We start from the raw sequence: 20,742 nt of genomic DNA, 5'->3' as shown, positions 1-20,742 counted from the left end.
CTAAACAGTTTTGCATAATGAACAAAAACTTTGGTATTCTTAGTACTTCACTCTTGAAATGCATATTAGCCTTGAAGAAGTATAATAGCATATAGTGTTTCTGTTGGGCTCAAATCAAAATGCTACTTCCAGAATTATAAAAGAATTCTAGTCCCTTGCTGATCTCATCCCAAAGAGCATGCCTAAAAAGAATATTGGTGTAAAGGAAAACAGTTTGCAATAGTGAAAACAGAATTTTGATGAATCTTTTGGCTCTTGTGTGCAGCTTACCAGACATTGCATGTACATGCATGTATTTTTGGGGGCGGAAGTAACCTTATCAAGTTTGCACTTGAAACAATAGTTTAATAATCTTAAATCAGAAAATGGTGTCCCATTATTTTCAGTGGAGTTTAATTATGATGATGTTTCTCTCTCCTTTTTTCTGGTTTGTTTCAGTGATGATAAAACGTTGGTGTGTTCTAGATATTGGAATAACTTTAATTCTTATTTCAGACCTCAGATAAGAATTGGAATCCATGTTTACATGATGAAACTGCCAAGTTATTTTACAAGGTATGGTATAAACTGTATGATAAAGAAAGAATTGTTGATAAAACAAGCTAAATTAGAGTTCTTCAAGAGAAAGTAAGATCAAGAAAACACGTAACTATATAGGTAAAATTAAAAGATATGTAGTCTGCAAGGAACATTCTGAATATTTTTATTCATCTAGGATTAATGAAATCCAAATCATTAATCTAAAATTTTTAGGTATTAATACATATGTTTTGTGGTATTGTCAGCTTGTACGACTGGATAACCTTTTTGCATACTGGAATGTGAAATCAGAGATGTTCTACCATGGTGGTTGTGAGGAATCATTGGTAAGTAAAACATGAGATAATGCATCTAGTATTCTAGTTCGTGTTCTGAAGTACAGAGCATCCTTAACATTCAGTTCTGCTTCCATTTATGTCAATGTCCCAGAGAATTGTCTTGTAACTTATAACTTTTTTAGGAAAAAATGGTAAATGTTAAGGTTTTTATGTGATGGAGGTGGAACACTGATCTGAGAAAGTTAAAAAAAAAGTCCTTTGCCACTTACAAAATTGTATACAATATATGGTCATCTGTTCAGTGACTTTTATTAGCTAAACATTGAAAACTTATTCTGTTTAAAACATAGATTAATATTTTGAGTTGTACTGGGTATCACGGATTACAATGCAGACATTTGACATTTTAAAACCTTATCATGAAATAAAAACACAACATATTTTTAATTTCATTGTGTATGTAGGTTAACTTAAAACAGGGAGTTGCCAGCCACAATGTGATTCCAGAAGGTTATGATTTTGGTAAGTGGTATTTTATTTGTATTTGTAATATGCATGCATACCTTACTTAATTTTTAATGCATCTCAGAGACTGCTACTTTGGTTGTTACTCAAGTGTCTTAGGAGTGCAGTTCAGTTCTTTTGTAGGAATAACTGTCTCTCTGATGGTGAATGCTGCACCAGATATGTAGCCTTAAAAAGGCTTTGATTAAAATATGAGTCTTGAATCTTCTGTCATTCTAATGAAATGTCATACATAAATTCACATCCATTGATGTAAACAATGTGAAATTCCTTATTTTAAGAAGTTTAGCAAGAACATGCACATCGTGTAAGCTTTGTGAATCAGATTGTTTTGAATAACAGATTAATGTTTCCGAGGTCGCCTGCCTCTTATGTGAAATGTGTATTTTTCCACTAGAGGTCGAAACAGTAATCACACAACTATGAAACATCAGCATTTTTGTTTTATTTTGTTTAGTGTTGCCATATGGCAAGCTGTATTGCTTTGAGTCTTGCTTACTTTAGTCTGAAAGTTGTGTTGAGTCCACTCAAACATGGTGATTGCTTGCTTTCCATTGCGTGGAAGATACGTGGTTTTTATTTCTCATGCGCATCTGTGTGATTGTTTAGTAACTGTTGAGAAGACAGAATGGCCTTTGAAGTGGCTTGTTCTCTACCACTCACAGTTCACTCTAACTAGGGTTAATAAGGGCACTGTTATTTTTATGTTTTTTTTTTCTTTTTGCCTTTGCCTGAAAGAGGAAGCCTTTTGTGTGTCTTGATTTGACTGCCAGAGAACTATTTAGTAATTTCTTCTGATGTCTTATCTTTTTTAGTAGCTAGTTTTGACTCTTTTTACGAGAAAATAAGTTCAAACATCATCTTCTGACTGTTTACTTAGGAGTTCAAAATAGTTGTATGCAAAGTTGCAGAATTCAGAATTTACACTCTAAAAATTCAGCAGTGCCGTCAGAGATGCAGATTTTTAAAGAATGACATCATGCTGATATTCTGTGGTAAATGGCAACTCTTGCTCTTTTAGAGCAACTCTTTAGATTGAGACATTGCTAGAAAGGTAATAAGCACAAAGTCTGCTTCTATCATTTGATCTAAATGCAAACATAATACTCGCACACAGTCTATCAGTATTTCTGTTGAAATCAAAGGAATTTTATTTGTTAAAAATACAGTTTACACAAATTCAAGTAATATACAAATTCTTATTGTTGGATCAATTCCTGAAACAGATGGGAAAATGGAACTAAACACAAGGCTATATTTAATGGCTGATATTGCCAAATTGTGGAGCAGATAAAACATTTCTGCTCTGGATATTTTTCATGTGATGTGCTTCACTTTACATAGGATCCATATTGATATTTTTTTTTCCATGCTTGCTTGGGCTTGGATTTAGAAATATGTAATTTTTTGTTTTATCCACTGTTGTCAGTATAATTTATCAAACAGTGTAAAACATCAGCAACATTTTAAAAATATCCTTATGGAATAAGACTTATTATAGTGGAATAAGTGCAGTGTTTGACACTATCTTGTACTAAAATAGTTTAAATCATAGCCAAAAAACCTTAGATTTGTTGCAAATATAAACTATTAATTGAAACATCTGCCATTCAATACTGCATAGAGGAAATCTTGTGAGAAAGTTCCACAAATATTTGTTCCACTAACGTTGCCAGAATGAAACTGGAAATTGAGTATACTTTGTATTATATTTTAAGCCGTGTTGATTAATTCTTTATGTTTTGAACTCTAGCATTTTAAAATGAATAATCTGGTATAATTTGAGCTGATAGGTATTATGTATCGTTTATGGCAGTCTTAAATAATTAATTGCGCTTTTTGTATCAACTTCTGTTTTTTAGTTTTCCGCCCAATTTCAGCGAGAGCCAAACTCCTCATGAATCCTCGATCTGATGTTGACTTTTCATCACCGAAAATGGATTTAGATGTAAATTTACAGGATATAACTGTTGAATTCAATAAGCCACAGGTATAAGCTGTTTTCCTGAAGTTATATGTAATGGTGTAAAAAAGTTAGTTTGCAAGAATAATAAGAAATAATAAGAAAAGCAGTCTAAAATTTTATAATAAACATACAGAATCAATTCACTTCTTGGTCTTGTTTTTCTTTGTAAGTGATATTCTGTTTAAAGAGAAGCTTGATTTGCATTCTCAGAAAGACAATAACTTTCATTTTCTCTTTTCTTTTTTTTAGTACTTCAGTGTTATGGAGCTTCTTGAGTCTATTGATATGATGACTCGAAATCTGCCATATCGGAAGTACAGACCTGATGTTCCAGTGCACAACAATGCCAAGACATGGTATGCCACCTCAGCATTTGAAAATCATTTGTTAGTTATTCATTTGAAATAATTACTGTGGGATTGTTTCTTATTTAAGTAGGTTAGAACTCATTTCCTTCTGAAACAGTCTTCTCTTTTGATTTTGTTTGTTTTTCTTAAGCTAGGAGTATTAAAAAAAATTAAATGGTGAGGACCTTGAACCAAAGGCGAGGACACAGTGTTTGAAAGCCTGCATTTGCTGTCTTGAAGAGCATTATCAGAAACTTAAGTCTGATAGTGTTTTAATATCCTAACTCTGTTTTGATGGAGACCCCATTATATGTCTTTCACACACACTTATTTCTGGGCACTTTTTATACATGGTTACTTTTTAATTTTAGGAAATAACGATCTGTAAACCTTGTGTGGAAAAAAATAAAATCTTTAGGTTCCCCTACTGATCAGAAGTGTGATATTAGATAAGAGATTTCACTCTTTCAGAACTTGAAGCTGTATTTAGTAGGAGTCTGCATAGCCCTAGGTGTCATCAGTATACCAAAAGGAATGTAAACTGTACTTAATTTGTCTTTGCTTTTAGGTGGAAATATATTATTTATGGCATCCTTGAAGTAAATGTTCAACCTAAGCTCCAAATGTGGTCATGGGAACATATTTGGCACCATAGGAAACAAGTGAAGAACTATAAAGATATGTATAAAACAAAGATAACGTCAAAAAAACCTAATGAAGAAATCTTAAAATTGTTGGAGGTTAGCCATTTTCCATTAAAATCTTAAATATAGTTCGTCTTGCTATTTTCTTAAACTTCAATGTTTACATGTTCCTAATAAAAAATAAAATTTTCAGTGGCTGGACTTGCAGCTTCATCAGTACCTTTCTCTGTGAGTAGTATTAATAAACATATTAGATAATTTTTTATATTAGTAACTACAGTGAGGAAAAACTTAAACTCATGTTCTTTTTTTTTTTCCAGGTTTAAGTTTTCAGCTTGAGCAATTTAGCTTAGTTTGCATTGAAAGAATTGTTTACTGTCATTTCCTGTAAAACTGAGCTGTGAAATCTAACCAAATGAAATTGTAAAAAAAAATTTCTCACATCTTTTTTAGGAATTTGAAAAGGACTTGGATATTTTTAACATCACTCTAGCAAGACAACAAGCAGAAGTTGAGGTAAAATTTCATCATTTAAGTGAGTCTAGGAATAAATGCAACATGAGGTTGTGGAGATTTTAGGCAGATGAATTTTAGTTCTAGTGTTTGAATTGTGCATCATACAGTCTTTCTATTGTATTTCACATTTATTATAAGGTGTAGTTAGTTTCAGCTTGTAATTAAGCAAAAATTAAATAGCTTTATGTACTGATTCTACAGAATAACAGATCTGGGATAAATTTTTTTCCACTTTTGCTAAGGAAAACCTACTGTGGAAAACATGGTGAAAAGGGTGATGGGATGAGTCAAGTTGGAAGTGATTATATCCAAAGCTTCAGACTGTGCTTTCCCCATCTCCCCACTTCCCCTCAGCAGTCTAGACTATTTACTCCTTTTCTTCCTGATATCCTATTATGCAGGCTGAACACCTGTATATGTAGTATCTGGACCTTTAGTTACTAATTGCAAATGTTATTTGGGATACAGCAAATGGAGAATACATTTAAATAGTTGATCACAATTAGACAAGATAATGCTACTTGAGTAGTTATGCTTAATTTGTTAACTTTGTTTTTACTAGGTTAGTGTCCTGCTTAGTTTTCAATGTAGTGTCTGAGCATCATTCCAGGAGACTGATGTGAGACCTGTTTAGGTTTTCTAACATCTGTGAAGGGATGTTTCTCTATTAGTCATCACTGTGACTGAAAGTAGGCAGAATATGAATTTTAGAATCTGAAATAATGTATTGAATAATTACTCTTCAGGAACATCAATCATTTTTTATGGCAGTGCTTGAGGGACTTTTTTTTTTTTTTTTCTGTATTAAGTGTAGTATGAATACAGGGATAGATACAATGCTTCTAAACCAAAACTCTAAACAGGAATCCATAACAGATTTTTTCCTTCCAGTTGTCTGTGTATACACCCACATTCGGATGCTTGTATGATCATTATTCAGGCTTTTACAGAACCGGAAGACACACTTGCATTCCTCTCCTTCAGTTGTTTGGCTGAATTGGAGTGCTTTTCACAAGAAGGCTTTTTGTTTTAATTCTTATTTGACTTTGGCATGTTTTAATCTTGTACTGTATAGGGTTTTTTGTTTTATTTTTTTTCCTCCTCATTTCTGCAAGGTGAGGAAGACCCCAAATAATTTCCTGTTCACTTCTATTCTTCTTTTCTCCAGTATGACCATACTGCTTACCAAAGGTTATGTCCTGTTACATTCCAGACCTCTTTCCAGTCCTGAGTTTTAACACAGGTTTCTGTAGTGCTTAGAAGGAGGTTGCAAGCAAGTGGATTTTCATTTGTTTGCGCTTTAAGCTCTGCATTTGAAAAGTGTTAGAAAATAATCTTGAAAGATCTGCTAGCTAACTCTGAATTTATTTCCAAGTATTGAAAATACGTCACAGTGATTCTGAACTGTCTCCTATGTCCATCTATCTGTCAGAACCCATCTGTCTTCCTGTTATCAGGTCATACTTCTGAAAAAGTCTCAAAGGACTTGAAAGAGGCAAATCTACTTCTAGCTTGGTATCCTACAAGTTAGCCTTAAGTCTAGTAGGAATTTAAAGGAGCGCAAATCTACTTCTAGCTTGGTATCCTACAAGTTAGCCTTAAGTCTAGTAGGAATTTAAAGGAGCACCCTTTAGATGTGGGCTGAGTAAAGCCAGATGAAGAACCCTACTGTTTAAGCTTTTTTTTTTTCATAAATACCTTAGACTTGAATTGCAAGGGCTTTCTTTTCTCTAGACCTTGAAATCAAGCTCCCCAGGACTCACATTTGTGAACACAGTACCATCTGATTCTCTCGGAACTTTGTAGCAAGAGCTTTATATTCCAAACCTTCGGCCACTTTTTAGTCTTTATCACTAGTGCCTTGAATGTAAAACACCAGCTTCAGATAGCCGTATGTAATTTTGTGCTTGAGAAATTTTGTGCTTTCAATCCAGAAAAGGCTTGGTTCTCCTTTTCTTCTAGTAAAACAGTTTACCTTGCTGGGTAATCTTTCTACAGACTTGCTGGGTAATCTTTCTACAGACTATGGCTGTATTCATTACTAATCCATTGTAAATGGAGGACAGAGAAAGCTCAACAGGATTTCTTCAGGAAATTTCTTTAGTTCCTGTACTACACAAGTGTTTTCTTCATCCTTGCAGAAGTACATTTTCCCTCCCTTCTGTCTGTAGCCTTTCTTACCTTGGACTCTGGTGCCAGCTGCTGCCTCAGGCATGTTAATAATCATAGCTTTAGGCATCACTTCTTTTCGTCTATGTCAGTTATCCTTCAACACCAGCTCACTGGTGTCCTAGAAACATGGACAGCCCTTTTTTCTAGGGCTCTATCCGTTCTTTCCTTGGACTGTAACTTTGCCTTGATGACTTGGTAGCCTTTATAAAGAAGACTTTAGTGGATTTTGTGCAAACTTTTTGAGGCCTTGTGTTGTTCAGCTGACATTTTGCATCATCTGTCTGTGGTAAATCAATAGTATCAGTTTAGAAGCCTTTATGTTTTTGCGATGAGTCCTGCCTTCCATTGGCCTGTAGATGTATAGATGTGACAAGTCCCTAAAAATTTTTTTTTATAGCCAGCTGTTTTCCCTAATTGCGTTTCAGAGAGATCTTGGTTCTTTTGAATGCTTAGAAGGGATCCCCGTCTCTCTGAATTTGGGTGTCGCGTTCCCTAGAATATCTCTAAATTCAGGGCTTATCTTGAAGTCTTTATGTTGTTCCGGATCTTATTAATCATGAAGAAAAATTAGTTTGTGCAGTCCACTACAGTTTTGAGAAGTCCTCTGTTTCTTAGGTTACTTGATGGTCATTTGCTATCCCTTATTCCAAGCTTTCAGTGGTAAAGTCTGGCTATGGTTTGCCCTTTCTGTGAGGACCCAGTATTGGAATCATTACTGGCACCAGACAGGACATCCCCTAGTTGCTAAAATAATGAGTGTGGGAGAAGGAAGGGCTTCCTTACTGTTATAGTTACACGTGTCAGATCCTGGTGTAGTTTTCTATACTCCTCATAGTAAGTATTCTATTACAAGAGTAAGGTTTTTTTGCTTTTTTCTTTTTTGTTGCTTTGGACATATATCTTGAAATGAAAAGTATAAGGATTGTTCAAAATTTGGCCTGTGCTGGCTATTTCGTTGCTTACACACATTTTTTGTGACTCCTTATAATTGCATTGTTGAAACGTGGAGCGCTATATAATGTTGTGGATATTTTTTTTTGTGGTGGTAAGAGCCAGAGAGAAAATCTGCTGCATAAGAAACGTTTATTTACCTAAATTCAGCTACCTTTTGCTTGCTTTTTTGTTCATAAAGGTGGTTGATTTTTATACAAGCGAGAATTGGTCTGATGGTGCACTGCGTGCTTCAGAAAGGTACTAAAACTACTAATGTGTTGCCTTTTCAGTGGTCATGTAATGATGTTTTGATGTGTTAAAGCATACCTTGGTCTACTTTTTATAAGAAAACAAAGAAGCAAGAAGAAAAAGAATTGTTTGGGTTTTCTAAATTTCAGGCAACTAAGGCTGGATTAAAAATCTACAGACCAGGAGTAAAACAAGATGATGAGAATTCTGGTGGCTGGTTTAGCTGGATATGGAGCTGGTCAAGTGAAAAAAAGGATGAACAAAAACAAGAAGTAAAGGGTTCAAGTATGTTCATTTATTTGTATTTTTTTCTATTATTAAAAATTACTTCTGAGAATGATAGGTCCCTAACACTAGAACTTTGGATTTGTTTAATATTTGGGCTGCGGGGTTATTGACATCTACATTTTCTCTTAGCCCTTTTATGCTGATGAATTAATTGTATGTTACAGAGATATCATACAATTCCTTCTGTAGGTCTTTCTGAACTCTTTGATTTCTGTGTTCTCCAGGCACAGTTTTTGCATTTGTCTATGTGGTGTATTACCTATGGGGATTTGAAGACAGTTCTAGAGCACAGCAGCAGTTAATGGAATGTAAACAATTTTACTTTCATTCCTTTTATAATTTGGCTATTACATACAGTGTATTAGAATTTGATTAGCTTAAGTACAAGGCACCTAGTAAAGGTTGTGGAACACAGAAAGTGAATCAAAAAGGTTGCTTCTATTGTTAGCAAGCTAGGAAATACAGTAGGTTGGAATAAAAGTATAACTGCATTTTAAAGTATGCTTTAGGAGACTCAAGACTTTGCTTTAAACCTCAGAGGTTTTACTTTTACTAATTCAGGACAATGTTGACAGTGTCTACTCTATGTAATAAAGCTACCAAGCACTGGAAAGTATATAACAGTATTTGCATTTTTTGAATACCTATATTGAGTTTAACCTCTTGCAATGTGACAGGTCTTGAAGAGCTGATGACACCTGAAGAGAAGGCTAAACTTTATGCAGCAATTGGATATAGTGAAACAGCTGTGGATCCAACACTTCCAAAATCAGTAAGCCATAAATGACTGTGATACCACACAATTTGTAGCTTTATCTACAAATAAAAGTCCAAAGATGATAGGAAGTAACTTTTAAAATTACTTGTAGCTCTGTCTGTATATTTGAATACTGCTTTGACACTTTTTAATTAAGTTACTGCATGCTGGCTTCATGCGGAACAGAGCATTCTTAGATGTAGTTTCAGGAGAGTGGTTATGGAGTTTACTTTGGATATTCTGAAAAAGTTCAGAATGGAATTTTGCTTACTGAAGCTAGAATAAAGCCATGTAAGTAGTATATTGTTGTTTAAGTTATGAAATGCTTCATGTATCCTCTTACAATATTCAGAAACTTTTTTTAAAAGTGCATTAGGTGATTCACTGGAAGCTTAAATATGAGTGATAGTAGATGAGCTAGAGTAGGTGAGTATATAAGGAAAGAAGTGTTTGAAGGACTGTGGTAGGGAAGGGAAACATTTTTGAACCATTCAGAAATAGTCTGAATTCATCTTTACGTGAGATACCATGCGCAGTACAATGGACTGCTTTCCAGCTCTGTGTCACAGGCCCTTTATCACAAAATGAGGTGCGGAGACATCAAAGACGTGTTTGTAAGCGCAGTCTACTCTTACTCCAACTCTGTCTCTTTGTAATAATTATTTGGTAATTTAATTGTACGCCAGCTATGCTACAAGGTATTTATAGCACTAGAAAAATATTATCAAACTGTTATTTTTGGTTTTCATCTCTTCATGAACTGTATCAAAATGTATATTAACATATTTTATAATTCACTGTTGTTGTTTTTCCTGCATATCTAGTATGAAGCCATGAAATTCTCTGTGAAGTTATTAAGCATGTCTATATCAATAAGAGAAAACAAGCAAACTCCTAAGCTTGTAGAATTTGCATTAACTGGCTTGAGTACGGTATTTACCCAACGACCAGGTGCACAAGCAATAAGGTGAACTTTTTCTATCAAACTGTTTTTGCTCTTCATGAAATGTTGATGATGGCTAATAGGCATTTTAAGGCTCTATTGTGATGTTTAACTTCCATCTTTCAGTGTCATTTCTTGTGCAGTTTGGGCACAGAATCATCCTGCAACTGATGGACAAAGTGAATGCTCATAGTTTCCATCTTTCTCCATCTTCAGAACTTTTTGTGCCAATACAGATTTTCTCCTTTTTATTCAGTTTATTGTTGTTACATACAAGCAATCCAGTTACTAACTTTTTTCCTGCTTTGAAAAGTGACTGTTACTCCTTTTGAAATTTAACCTGAGCAAGGTGATCTCGTAATCACTTGCTTGTAAGCATTTAATATGACTGAAACTGAATATGAATATGAACTGAGTTTTCAGTTGGGCTTTTAAATTTGCAGAAGAAGGCTGTAATTGGTGATTTTGGCTTGTTTTTGTGCTCTCACAATAGACAATGAAAAACAGTGATATGTGAAATATTTTATTTTTATTCCAAATGTAATGACTTAAAAATTCTGGGGAAGGGTAGTCTTCCTGTTTTAAACCTTGTCCCTTCTACTTTGGGGTTGTATTAGTATAATCTATGTATGATAATAAGATACTGTTAGTCTTGCTGAGTTTTTTGCATAGGTGTTTGGGTTTTTTTTAAAGTTTTGCTTTCAGCTTTTCTTTTTTATTCCCCCGTGCATATAAATAACGCTAATAATGCTGTTATACTGAGAAAAGGGAAGAAAATGTTACATTTTTACAGTGAAACATTTTCCTTTGAGTGTTGGGAGATAAAGATCTTCAAGTTAGAGCTGTTAAAAAGGTGGACAGGGTATTTAAAATAAAATAAATCCAACAGCTAAGAAATACTTCTTCAGAGTAATGAGGTTATTTATCTTGTGCTCCTCTCATGGTGCTTCTTTTATTTCTCTGCACTGGAACTCTTCCCTCTTTGCTCTATCTCTGTTCACCTATATAAACTGTGCCATCTAATTCCTGCGCTTATACTACAGAATTCCCATTTGCATGTCTCTTCCCTGCCCTGACACCTGTCATCATGAAAAGTGTATGAAGTGAATAACTTGGGTGCCCTTTACGTATTTCTCAGGGGTGGCCAATTGACACAAAAGATAATTAAATGGAAAATAGTTAACATATGGATATATCTGTTATAACCTTAGACTAAGCTATTTATATTTGAGGTAGGGCAGAGATATGTTGTTGTTCTTGGTTTTCATTTTTGTTTGTTCGTTTGTTTCTTTTATTCTTTCAGCTCATTCTGTATACTTTTACCACCATATTGTACTTAGCCAGATCAATATTACATCTGAACATGCTGTTTACCTTTCTTTACAGATTTGAAACAGAAATTACCTCACTTGAAGTTACGGGCATGTCTCGAGAAAAGTGCACCCCCTGTCTCCTATCTTCTCGAACAGTCTACTCGGACAAGAGTACTTCACTGTTAAGTATAATGTTTGAGACTAATCCTTTGGATGAGAAAGCAGATCAGAGGCTTAGAATAGAATCACAACCACTGGAAATAGTGTATGATGCGGTAAGTATTTGAATTAGTTGTAAACTCTGAAAAAAACTTAATTAGTATATTTGCCATGTATTATTTTTTACTTTATTTTAACAGATGACAATAAATAGCTTAGTGGCTTTCTTCAGGCCTCCGAAAGATGTACATTTAGAGCAGCTGACATCAGCCACTCTGATGAAGCTCGAAGAGTTCCGTGAAAAAACATCCACAGGCAAGTGCTGCTTGCTCTTCTGATTGCACACTCAGGCAAATTTTAGATTCTAGGAGTATGAAAATATGATATCATTCCATATGGAGATGTGTAGATCCAAGTCATAGCTTTCTAACACAACATCTAAATAAGCTGAGTTCTTTGATCTCATTACAAAGCATTCGTTCTAGGTGTTGAATAATTTTAAGTCTGTATCTTTTTAAACTTCAACTTTCTTTGTAAAATAATCTCCATATCCTGAGGTAGTATTTCAGTTTATTGCTTCTAACTTTTCTGGTTTGTTCATCTGAGTATCTAGATGGCCTTAATTGTTTCATACTCTTTAAAAACTGGTACTGAGATATTGGTCCTCTCATGAAACCCCTTAATCCTTTCCAGAATCGTTGCTTTTCAGGACACTATCTACCTTTGTATTGGTGTTTTCCACTTTTCTTTATTCCTTGATGAATGTTGACTTTGATCTGGATTGACTCAGATCAAATAATATAAACTGTATTTATCTGTCTTCCAGTTACTCGGCATTAAAGCCATTCCTCTAGTTTTAATTTCATCCTAGCTTTTTATCTCTAGACATCTTAGATTTTGACACATAGATGAAAATAGTGAAGACTTTTAAGACTTAACATTGAGATTTGTGGAATTAATTTCTTCCAGTAAGGGTGTCTGAGGCTTTCTAGATCAGAGAGGTGTATCCAGCACAGTGTCCTGTCTCTGGCTGTGGCTGGGAGAGGATGCTAAGGGGAGACTTCATATATAAATTAATTTTAAAAGAAAACAAAAAAATTGATGAATTTTTTTTACTTCATTTAAATTGTAACCTCTTAATATTGAAATTGTACATTTAAAAAAATCTAAATACTCAATAAGTGAAAGAAATTACAGAAACCTCAAGCATAACGTATATTTGTTTGCTTTTATCAAGCTAGTATTAGGAATGAAATCAGGCATCAATTATATTTCTATTCATTATTTCTTCTAATGTCAGATTAATGAGTCAAAGTTAGGTGGATCAACTTCCTTGTCTTTTCTATCAGAAACTTCTCCAGCAATATTGAATAGATTGATACCACAGTTCATTCCTGAGAGTATTTCATGAAAACTTGCTTAGATTCAATATGCGTAGTTCTCTGCTCATTACCACTGAATACTCTGGTTTTGATCATGAATCATTTTTTCGTGGAAACATGAAATCATGCTATGTATCTATTATAATTTAAGCATATAATTACTGTAGGGGTATATTCAATGTCTCTTACCTTCACAAGAATACTGAGTTGCCCATAGTAATCTAACAGCTTGTTCCAGTCACAAATGAGAAGCTTGGTGGAAATTTCTAAAAATATGCTGTGCATTGCTTGTAAAATCTTGACTGAGACTTACAAAATTACCTGGGCAAGAAAATTAGATCTGCAGAATGTTCTGTTGCAGGGAACTTCACTCATCTCGGAGGCAGAATAAAAATAATGGAATCCTATCAATATAATTATTATAGTATGTTCAGACTTGCAATCCTTCTCAGGAGAGAATACTTAATACTTGTCTTTGAAGCAGTACAAGTTATTTGGAAGATATTGGGGAACTGTGAACTGCGGAAGTGAAGGAACTCACTACACTAAAATATTTATGATTTTCAGCATCACTAAAACATATTACAAAAGCTTAGTTTCTCAGAGTTCAATTTATGGACTCAGTGATGTTTTCTGCCAAACTAAGGAAAAAGGGAAGTATTTTATTGAACTTTGTACATCACTCAAATACAGTTAGGCATTGAAAACTGAAAAAATATGAATATTTTTTATTAATCTAAGTTATTATATCTTGGAAATCCTGAGATGTGGTTGCTATCCAGGTCTTCATTGACTGATCTAGCTCTCCTGTGGCACAACAAGCTTTGATAATGTTGGAACAGTTTTAATTGCTCTCTTGCCAATGTCGGTGTGCTACAGTGTTATGTTGTTCTTTTCAGAATTTATCTCTACTTCTGTAATTATCAGCTTGTTGCACCTGATAAACACTTAATGGGTTATGGCTGCATCCTAAGGCAGTTTTCAGTGCTATCTTGAAGCAAGGCCATTCATTCTTCTTCAGAGGAGAAAAGAAAAACCCAAACACAACCAACAACAAAAGCCAAAAACAAACAGAATTTTATCTCAAATGTTCTGACAGTCTGAATTTCCCAACTAATTGCATGATTTTTAAACAGAATATTTGTAAGACCTTATATTTACTAGTCTTCAAGATGGAAATGTTTGTCAGCAGAATCTGTGTAAGCTTCAGTATCTCAGTAGTAAAAACATTAGCACTTTGACCAGTGCAGTTGAGTACTCCCAATAATAAGAACTTCTAGAACAATTATAATTTCTGCGTCTGTTGAGCACAATGGGTTGACTCAGCAATTACCAAATTGCAGTACACATTCCACTTCTTCTCATTTCATCTCTGTTCAGGATTAAACTTTTTTGCGTTTACATGTGTCACATTGCTGTCTCTATATGCCCATTAGCATTGTTTGCCATAGTTTCATCTACTTGGTGCTTCTTTAAAGACTGCCTATAATCGTTGTTTTAGAAGAAACCTGAAGAGCATCAGTACCTGCAATTAAACTTAGTTATCTAGCCTTTCCAGCTCATTTAAAATTGGGTTTGAATTTCTTTTTATTGCTTCTTATAATTCCATAGCTTCTGTATGGATTAATTTGTTTATATTTACTAATGAAATTATTTTTCAGGTTTGCTCTATGTTATTGAAACCCAAAAAGTTCTTGACCTCAAAATTAACCTCATGGCTTCATACATCATTGTTCCACAAAAAGGGTTCTATGACCATACATCCAATTTACTACTTCTGGACCTTGGTAGTCTTAAGGTGTGTATTTACCTAATGAAGTAAATTACTGAAAATCATAGTTCAGCTTTTATGTGACTTCCAGTTTCTTAATTTGTATTTTGTGGTACTGGTCAAGTAAAAATTCCTCTTTTAGTTTCTTTATTAGGTAGTTATTTTAAAATGCTTTCCAGTCAAGGCAGAAATTATTGAACTCTTCTCAGTATATTATTTCAACTGAAAAGAATTGTTAGAAAATAATTCCCCCCTGGAATGAAATCACTGTTGATGCTTTGAACTGTTATGTTGGAAAACTTTTAAATTGCATTATTAAATTGTCGTCTTATTTTAAATATTACTATTGGTCTTGTTGTCAATTATCTTTTGGTCATTCAGTTTACTTTAAAATGAGACAAGTAAACATTGGCAATTTATAAAATAACTTGGATAAAATTAGAGATATGTTTGAGATATTTCATGCAGGGGAAAAGTAAAAAAGGTAGTTTGGTGTATTTAAAATGATAATTTAGCACTATAAAATCATAGAAGAGACAGTTCCTACGTGTTATTACTTGTTGCTGAACTTGTATTCTTTCGGGACAAATGATCTTACATGTATACAGGCAATTTAATTTTTGTTTTAATTGTACTCTGAGTAAGAATGATTCTGCTACTTACTATCTCTTTAGTTTGCCTTATCTGTTTTTTTTAAATAAGAATTTGTTTCCAAGTTTAAAATCTAGCTCAAGTAAAGTAAGTTTCCTATGTCTCTGCTACAGACTGACGTTCTGAGCATGTGGGTTTCAGTTAGAATACATGAAGTGCTTCAGAAAGTGGAATTAGTAGAAAACATTGCTGTGTAGATATTAAAAATAATTTGGATTTACAACCAGATCACTTAGTGACTAATAGTTTTACCAGCTCTTCTGAATGCTGATCCTTAGTAGGAACTTTCTAGAGTTCAGTAATCAATCCGTATATTGGTTGGGTGCTTGAGACAGCCTCCTAGATCTGACAGAGGGTGGGCAATAGAACAGTTCACCTCCAACACTCATAGGAAATTGCTCTCAGAATAATACACAGAAGAACACATTTCGACATCAGACCCCAGTAAATGTGTCTGTGAGGGTGGGTTTTGGTGGTGGTTTTTTGTTTTGTTTGGTTTTGTTTGGTTTTTGTTTTTGTTTTTTGTTTTTTTTGTTTTGGGTTTTGTTTTTTGGGTTTTGTTTTTTTCCTGAAATGGATGAGTAATTTTCATAGTGAATGTGACTTTTGGATTAGATCCCATCCTTTAAGAAAAATCAGAAAAAAAGATGAAGGAATTGGGCAAAACCAAAAGAGAAAAGTTACATACCTCTCAGGATATGATTAGTAATTCTGTATTCACTTTGAGTGACATATTCTTAAGTGAGATGTAAGTCATTTATTGAATGAGTATGTTTAATACAAAACAAATAATCTCTTTTCCTCAGTTTGGTGCTTGTTAAGTTCAAGACCCAAGTGGGAAAATGGCACATAAAATTAAAACTGTATCTCAATGCAGATATGTAAGTGGACTAATTAAGGTTGCACAGGCAATATTAATTTGGTAATTCTGAATTTTCAATCTGCAAGTTATTTTTAATGAAAAAGTAGTCATAGTTCAGTAGTGCTGCAAAAAGAAATGCTGTGTCTTGGATGCTAGAACTTGTTTTACAGTTATGAACCTTTTCTTGACTGTTATCTGGGTCTGAATAAAACAGATATGGATCTAAAATTATTAAACATTTAAGGGTGGGGACAGCCACCTTTTATCAGAGGTGAATAGCAGAAGGAGAACATACAAATGTGGAATACTAAAGAAATATGGGCATTCCAAAGCAGAGTCAAAGGGATATTGATTGATGTTAAAGGAAAGAAACTGAGCATTGGTGATGAACAGTCCAAGTCCCTTTCTCCCCTTTACTCTGACCAATATGTAACATGGTACTGCCACAACTAGATTCAACAGGATTCAAAAATAGATTTCATGTCCATGAAGCGATTAGTGCAGTAATATTTTTATGTATTAAAAACCAAAATAGTTATTGTACTGATTACAGAGGGTTTGAGACTTTATAATTTTGGGTACTATAATAATTTCCTCATAAAAGGAAACTATTCTATGCAAAATATATTAATAGATTTTAAATAATTTTTTATTTTGTTTCTTTCCTTGAAGAGATGGAGTTGAATACTCTCAGGTTTTATATTTGATGTAGGCTACTAATTTTAGGTATCTCCTCTGCTGTGATATTTGTAAGACTCTGACCACTTATAATGAGGAATTTAAATTTAGTCTTTTAATGGTAGGATCAAGTATATTTGGAACTAGTGCTCCGAATATTTTTGAAATTGATTTATGCTTTTTTTTGTGACTGTTTTTAAGATGAAAAGCAAAAGTCGTTCTGATTTGTCAGAACTCAAAGTAGGACAAAGCACGATTGAAGATATAATGTCAAGAGCTTACGACAGTTTTGATATCCAGCTTAGCAGTATACAGTTACTGTACAGCAAAAATGGTAAGTATTAATGAAAGTAATTTCTCTCTAGATGAGTAAATATAATATGGTGGTTGATGTACCATTATATTTTTAACTGAAGCAGTTCAGACCCTTTGAAACATACTTCTTTAAACTGATGGTCTGAACTCAGTCCTGTGAACATGTAACGAATTTCCAAAACATTAGGCCTTAGATTCCAACCTTAGCTTTTGCTAAATAAATGAACTTACAATAAACCCCTCATTTTTGAAGACATGTCATTTGATTTGTTACATGGTAAATGCAAGAGTGTAATTAATTTATTTATGGTATTTTCCTCCACTGCCTTTTCCTGGCCTCTCTTCAAATTTAAATCAGAATTCACAAGTTTGTTCATTGATTGTTTTGTGAGGGTAAAGAAAGGATCAGAATCTCTTACTGAAAGAAGCTTTTACTAGTAGTTTGGGAATCAACAATGTAGAAACAGTCAGAACTAGGGAATTTTAAGTATTTCATTCTTAACCCTCTGGTTCCAGAAGGGAATCCAGAGCCTAAACTCCCAGTACCATGCCTGTTAAGAACTGGGCCTTCAGAAGTCTGTGGCATGGATGGGTAAGCTCTTTAGATGTGAATGGTAGAAATTAAGTTTTCTTGTATGTCTGAAGTTTGTGTCTTGTATAATATACCTGTATTGATAGAGCTGTGAATGAGATTGTGCGGCCTGAATTTTTAGCAATATATACTAACTAATATCAGATACTTTAATTCTGTGATACGTGTAGTGAGAAGGAATCTCCTTCAATGTTTAAAGCTTAGGTTTTCTTGCTCTTCCAGATGAGAACTGGCAAGAGGCTCGGAAGCTGAAATATTCGTCTCAACATATCTTGCAGCCTTTGGACGTGAAAGTGGAATTTAGCAGGGCTATGGTTGTTACAGATGCAAGAATGCCCAAGTACGTGGTTTGTCCTCTTTTGAAATTTTGTGGTAAATGATTTTTTTTGTAGGGAGAAAAAAAAAGAAAATAAAAGATCTAATTATACTTGCTCCGTTTTACTTTGACCGTGTGTGAATCTTGCAAGTAAAATACCTTTATCAAAACAAATAGAGAATAAATCCAAGAAGCTGACAGATACTGAAGAGGTGATAGAATGTTATATTGTTATACAATAGATACAGTATATTTAATGATTTTTAGTAGAGATATTAATACCTGTTCTAGTTAGGTTTTTCTGATAGCAACATTTCAGTTCTCTTTGGAAATACCGAGTAGCAAAAATTCTGCATTTACAAATTCTCTTTTATAAACATCACACAAGTATTCTGAAAAGTAATGTGCTGTCCATATTCTCTCTCTTTCACTTGGGTTATTCATCTTGTTTGTTTACCTACCAGAGATCACTTCTCTGGGAAACAGCTCTTAAAGCATTGGGTTTGAATTTAGGCTTATTTAGGAAAAAAAAATTGATTATGGAAATTGTACTCAATCAGAATAAAATGTATGTTACTATTAATGATGAAACTTTGACATTAAAGGTCACTGAGTTAAAGTGGCAAAGATTAACTTTGCATGTATTTTGGAAAGCGCATCTGCGCTACTGTCTGATAAGGACACTACTACTTGAAAAAATGCAGTTTTAAATTACATGCAAACCAGCACATTAATGCATTAAGAGGTAATTTGATTTATTAAGTCATTAATAAGAATGATATTCTTAGGCTAAAACAAGCTAGTGTATGCTTACTTCATTCTTAAGACTGTTGGAAATTCAGGTTTTAGCTTGCCATTTCAGAAAATTAATGACATAAAAATAGACCTAGGCTGTTGCAGAAAATTTAGTACAATCAGCAAAATCAAGAGGCAGTTTATGAAATAAAATAATTAGAAAGAATCTGGGATTTGCTTTGTCAGAAGAAAGCCCTAAAAATAATGTATCTCACCAGTGCTATATATTGTGAAGGCAGATCAATGATTGCATGACATAATGGTGCCACCTTCTGGGAAGCTGGGATGCTAGATGCTGAATTCTGATGCTTTACTTTACAAATTGTTGTATTCTTTCCCTCCTTACTTTTTCTCTGTTTGATGAAGAATGGGAGATAATGAGGGAAATACAATTCACAGGAATCTGGTTTTTTATGTCAGAAAGTCGAGGAAGGGGAAGTGACATTTCCTTTCTATGGTGATCTAACAAAATGTTCTAATGTAGGTTTGTAATCAGCATCTCTCCAAGTTATGCTAGTATAACCTGGATTAAGGATTGTCTGCTCTTGATGAAAACACCCATTGCAGTATTGTAGTATTACCTCTCTGTCTTGGCTACCAGGAGCTTCTTCTTTTGGCAGTTTGTGTCTAAACTGATTATCAGAAATTTTTCCTAGTGAATATCATTTCTGTATTCCACATTCTTATACAGTTGCTTACTTGACAGTAAGTAGTTTCTGCCTGTGTCTAGAAACTGACAATTTTTTTCTTCTATTGAGACACCTGATCTCCAAGAAATATTGCTGCTGCTTTTTTGGAGTGCCTACACACTCTATAACTGTTAGGAATGCCACAGGCAGCAGTTTGGTGCTAGATACACACATACTACAGTGAGTTACTAATAATAACTAATACTTTAACATTCACCAAGAGCAAGTAACCACATCAAATCTAAAATGTTGATACTGCGACTCAACAACAACTGAACTTGTCCATTTTCTACCTGATTCAGTCTCCAAATGCTTCTAGGATGTATTCTGCAGATTGTATTATAATACTTTATAGAGTTACATACTAATCTCGAAAGACTGGTACAACAGCTTTTTACTTGATGGTGGAGATTTGACCTTTTCTTTAAGGGCTTGCTGCTCATCCTTCTTGCTTTGAGCTCTTTAAAAGTCTGAAAATCGTGAACTTCTGTTATCATATGATAAATTTTTACATTTGGTTATATGTTATCCAAATCAGTTAAAAATACAAATGTTCTATTTTCTGTTGGTCTCTAGCTTTCACTATTCAAACCTATCGACAGTATCAGTATCAATGTAGCTTCAAATACGAACTCTCTTATTGTCACTGCATAATCTCTTTTTGTTTTCAAGAATTGTCAGTTAATGAGTATTTATGTACAAATATTTAGGCCCATATGATCTTTAGATGACATGGTGCAAATAAGATAAATATTAACTGGTGTCTTTTTTGTCAGAAAAATCCCCTAAACTGTAAATTTTAGTAATTATAGTTGAATAGAGTATGATGCACCACTGTTGTTCACATCAGCTACAAATATATGAATGTATTTTTAGTATACATGTAGCTATTTCTTTATATTCCAATTTTTGTAAATGTACTTCACTTGGAACTGTCCTGTAGAACAGCATAGTTCTGTTGAGCAAAGTGAGTAGAAAAATGTTTGTTCTACAGCAAAAACCAGTAACAAAATTACTTTGTTTGCTGTAGTAGAACTTTATGAATGAGTCTCTTAGTTCTG

At 33.8% G+C, this 20,742-nt stretch overlaps 1 protein-coding gene across 2 annotated transcripts in view; it reads left to right on the top strand.

The window, feature by feature from the left end:
* Positions 1-20,742, top strand: part of VPS13A (vacuolar protein sorting 13 homolog A) — a 106,487-nt gene that overhangs the window by 9,842 nt on the left and 75,903 nt on the right. For both annotated transcript variants that reach the window (XM_065655749.1, XM_065655750.1), the window contains exons 8-22: positions 496-555; positions 786-866; positions 1,283-1,340; positions 3,206-3,333; positions 3,559-3,665; positions 4,225-4,396; positions 4,754-4,816; positions 8,320-8,455; positions 9,136-9,230; positions 10,040-10,182; positions 11,545-11,746; positions 11,831-11,945; positions 14,674-14,810; positions 17,176-17,308; positions 18,104-18,221. In XM_065655749.1, the coding sequence (XP_065511821.1) occupies positions 496-555; positions 786-866; positions 1,283-1,340; positions 3,206-3,333; positions 3,559-3,665; positions 4,225-4,396; positions 4,754-4,816; positions 8,320-8,455; positions 9,136-9,230; positions 10,040-10,182; positions 11,545-11,746; positions 11,831-11,945; positions 14,674-14,810; positions 17,176-17,308; positions 18,104-18,221 (1,748 nt within the window). The remainder of the gene's footprint in view (positions 1-495; positions 556-785; positions 867-1,282; positions 1,341-3,205; positions 3,334-3,558; positions 3,666-4,224; positions 4,397-4,753; positions 4,817-8,319; positions 8,456-9,135; positions 9,231-10,039; positions 10,183-11,544; positions 11,747-11,830; positions 11,946-14,673; positions 14,811-17,175; positions 17,309-18,103; positions 18,222-20,742) is intronic.

This window comes from Caloenas nicobarica, chromosome Z (genome assembly GCF_036013445.1).
Source record: "Caloenas nicobarica isolate bCalNic1 chromosome Z, bCalNic1.hap1, whole genome shotgun sequence".
NCBI classification, from domain to species: Eukaryota; Metazoa; Chordata; class Aves; order Columbiformes; family Columbidae; genus Caloenas; species Caloenas nicobarica.
Note: the sequence above shows the minus strand (reverse complement) of the source record. Positions and strands in the feature narration are given on the sequence as shown.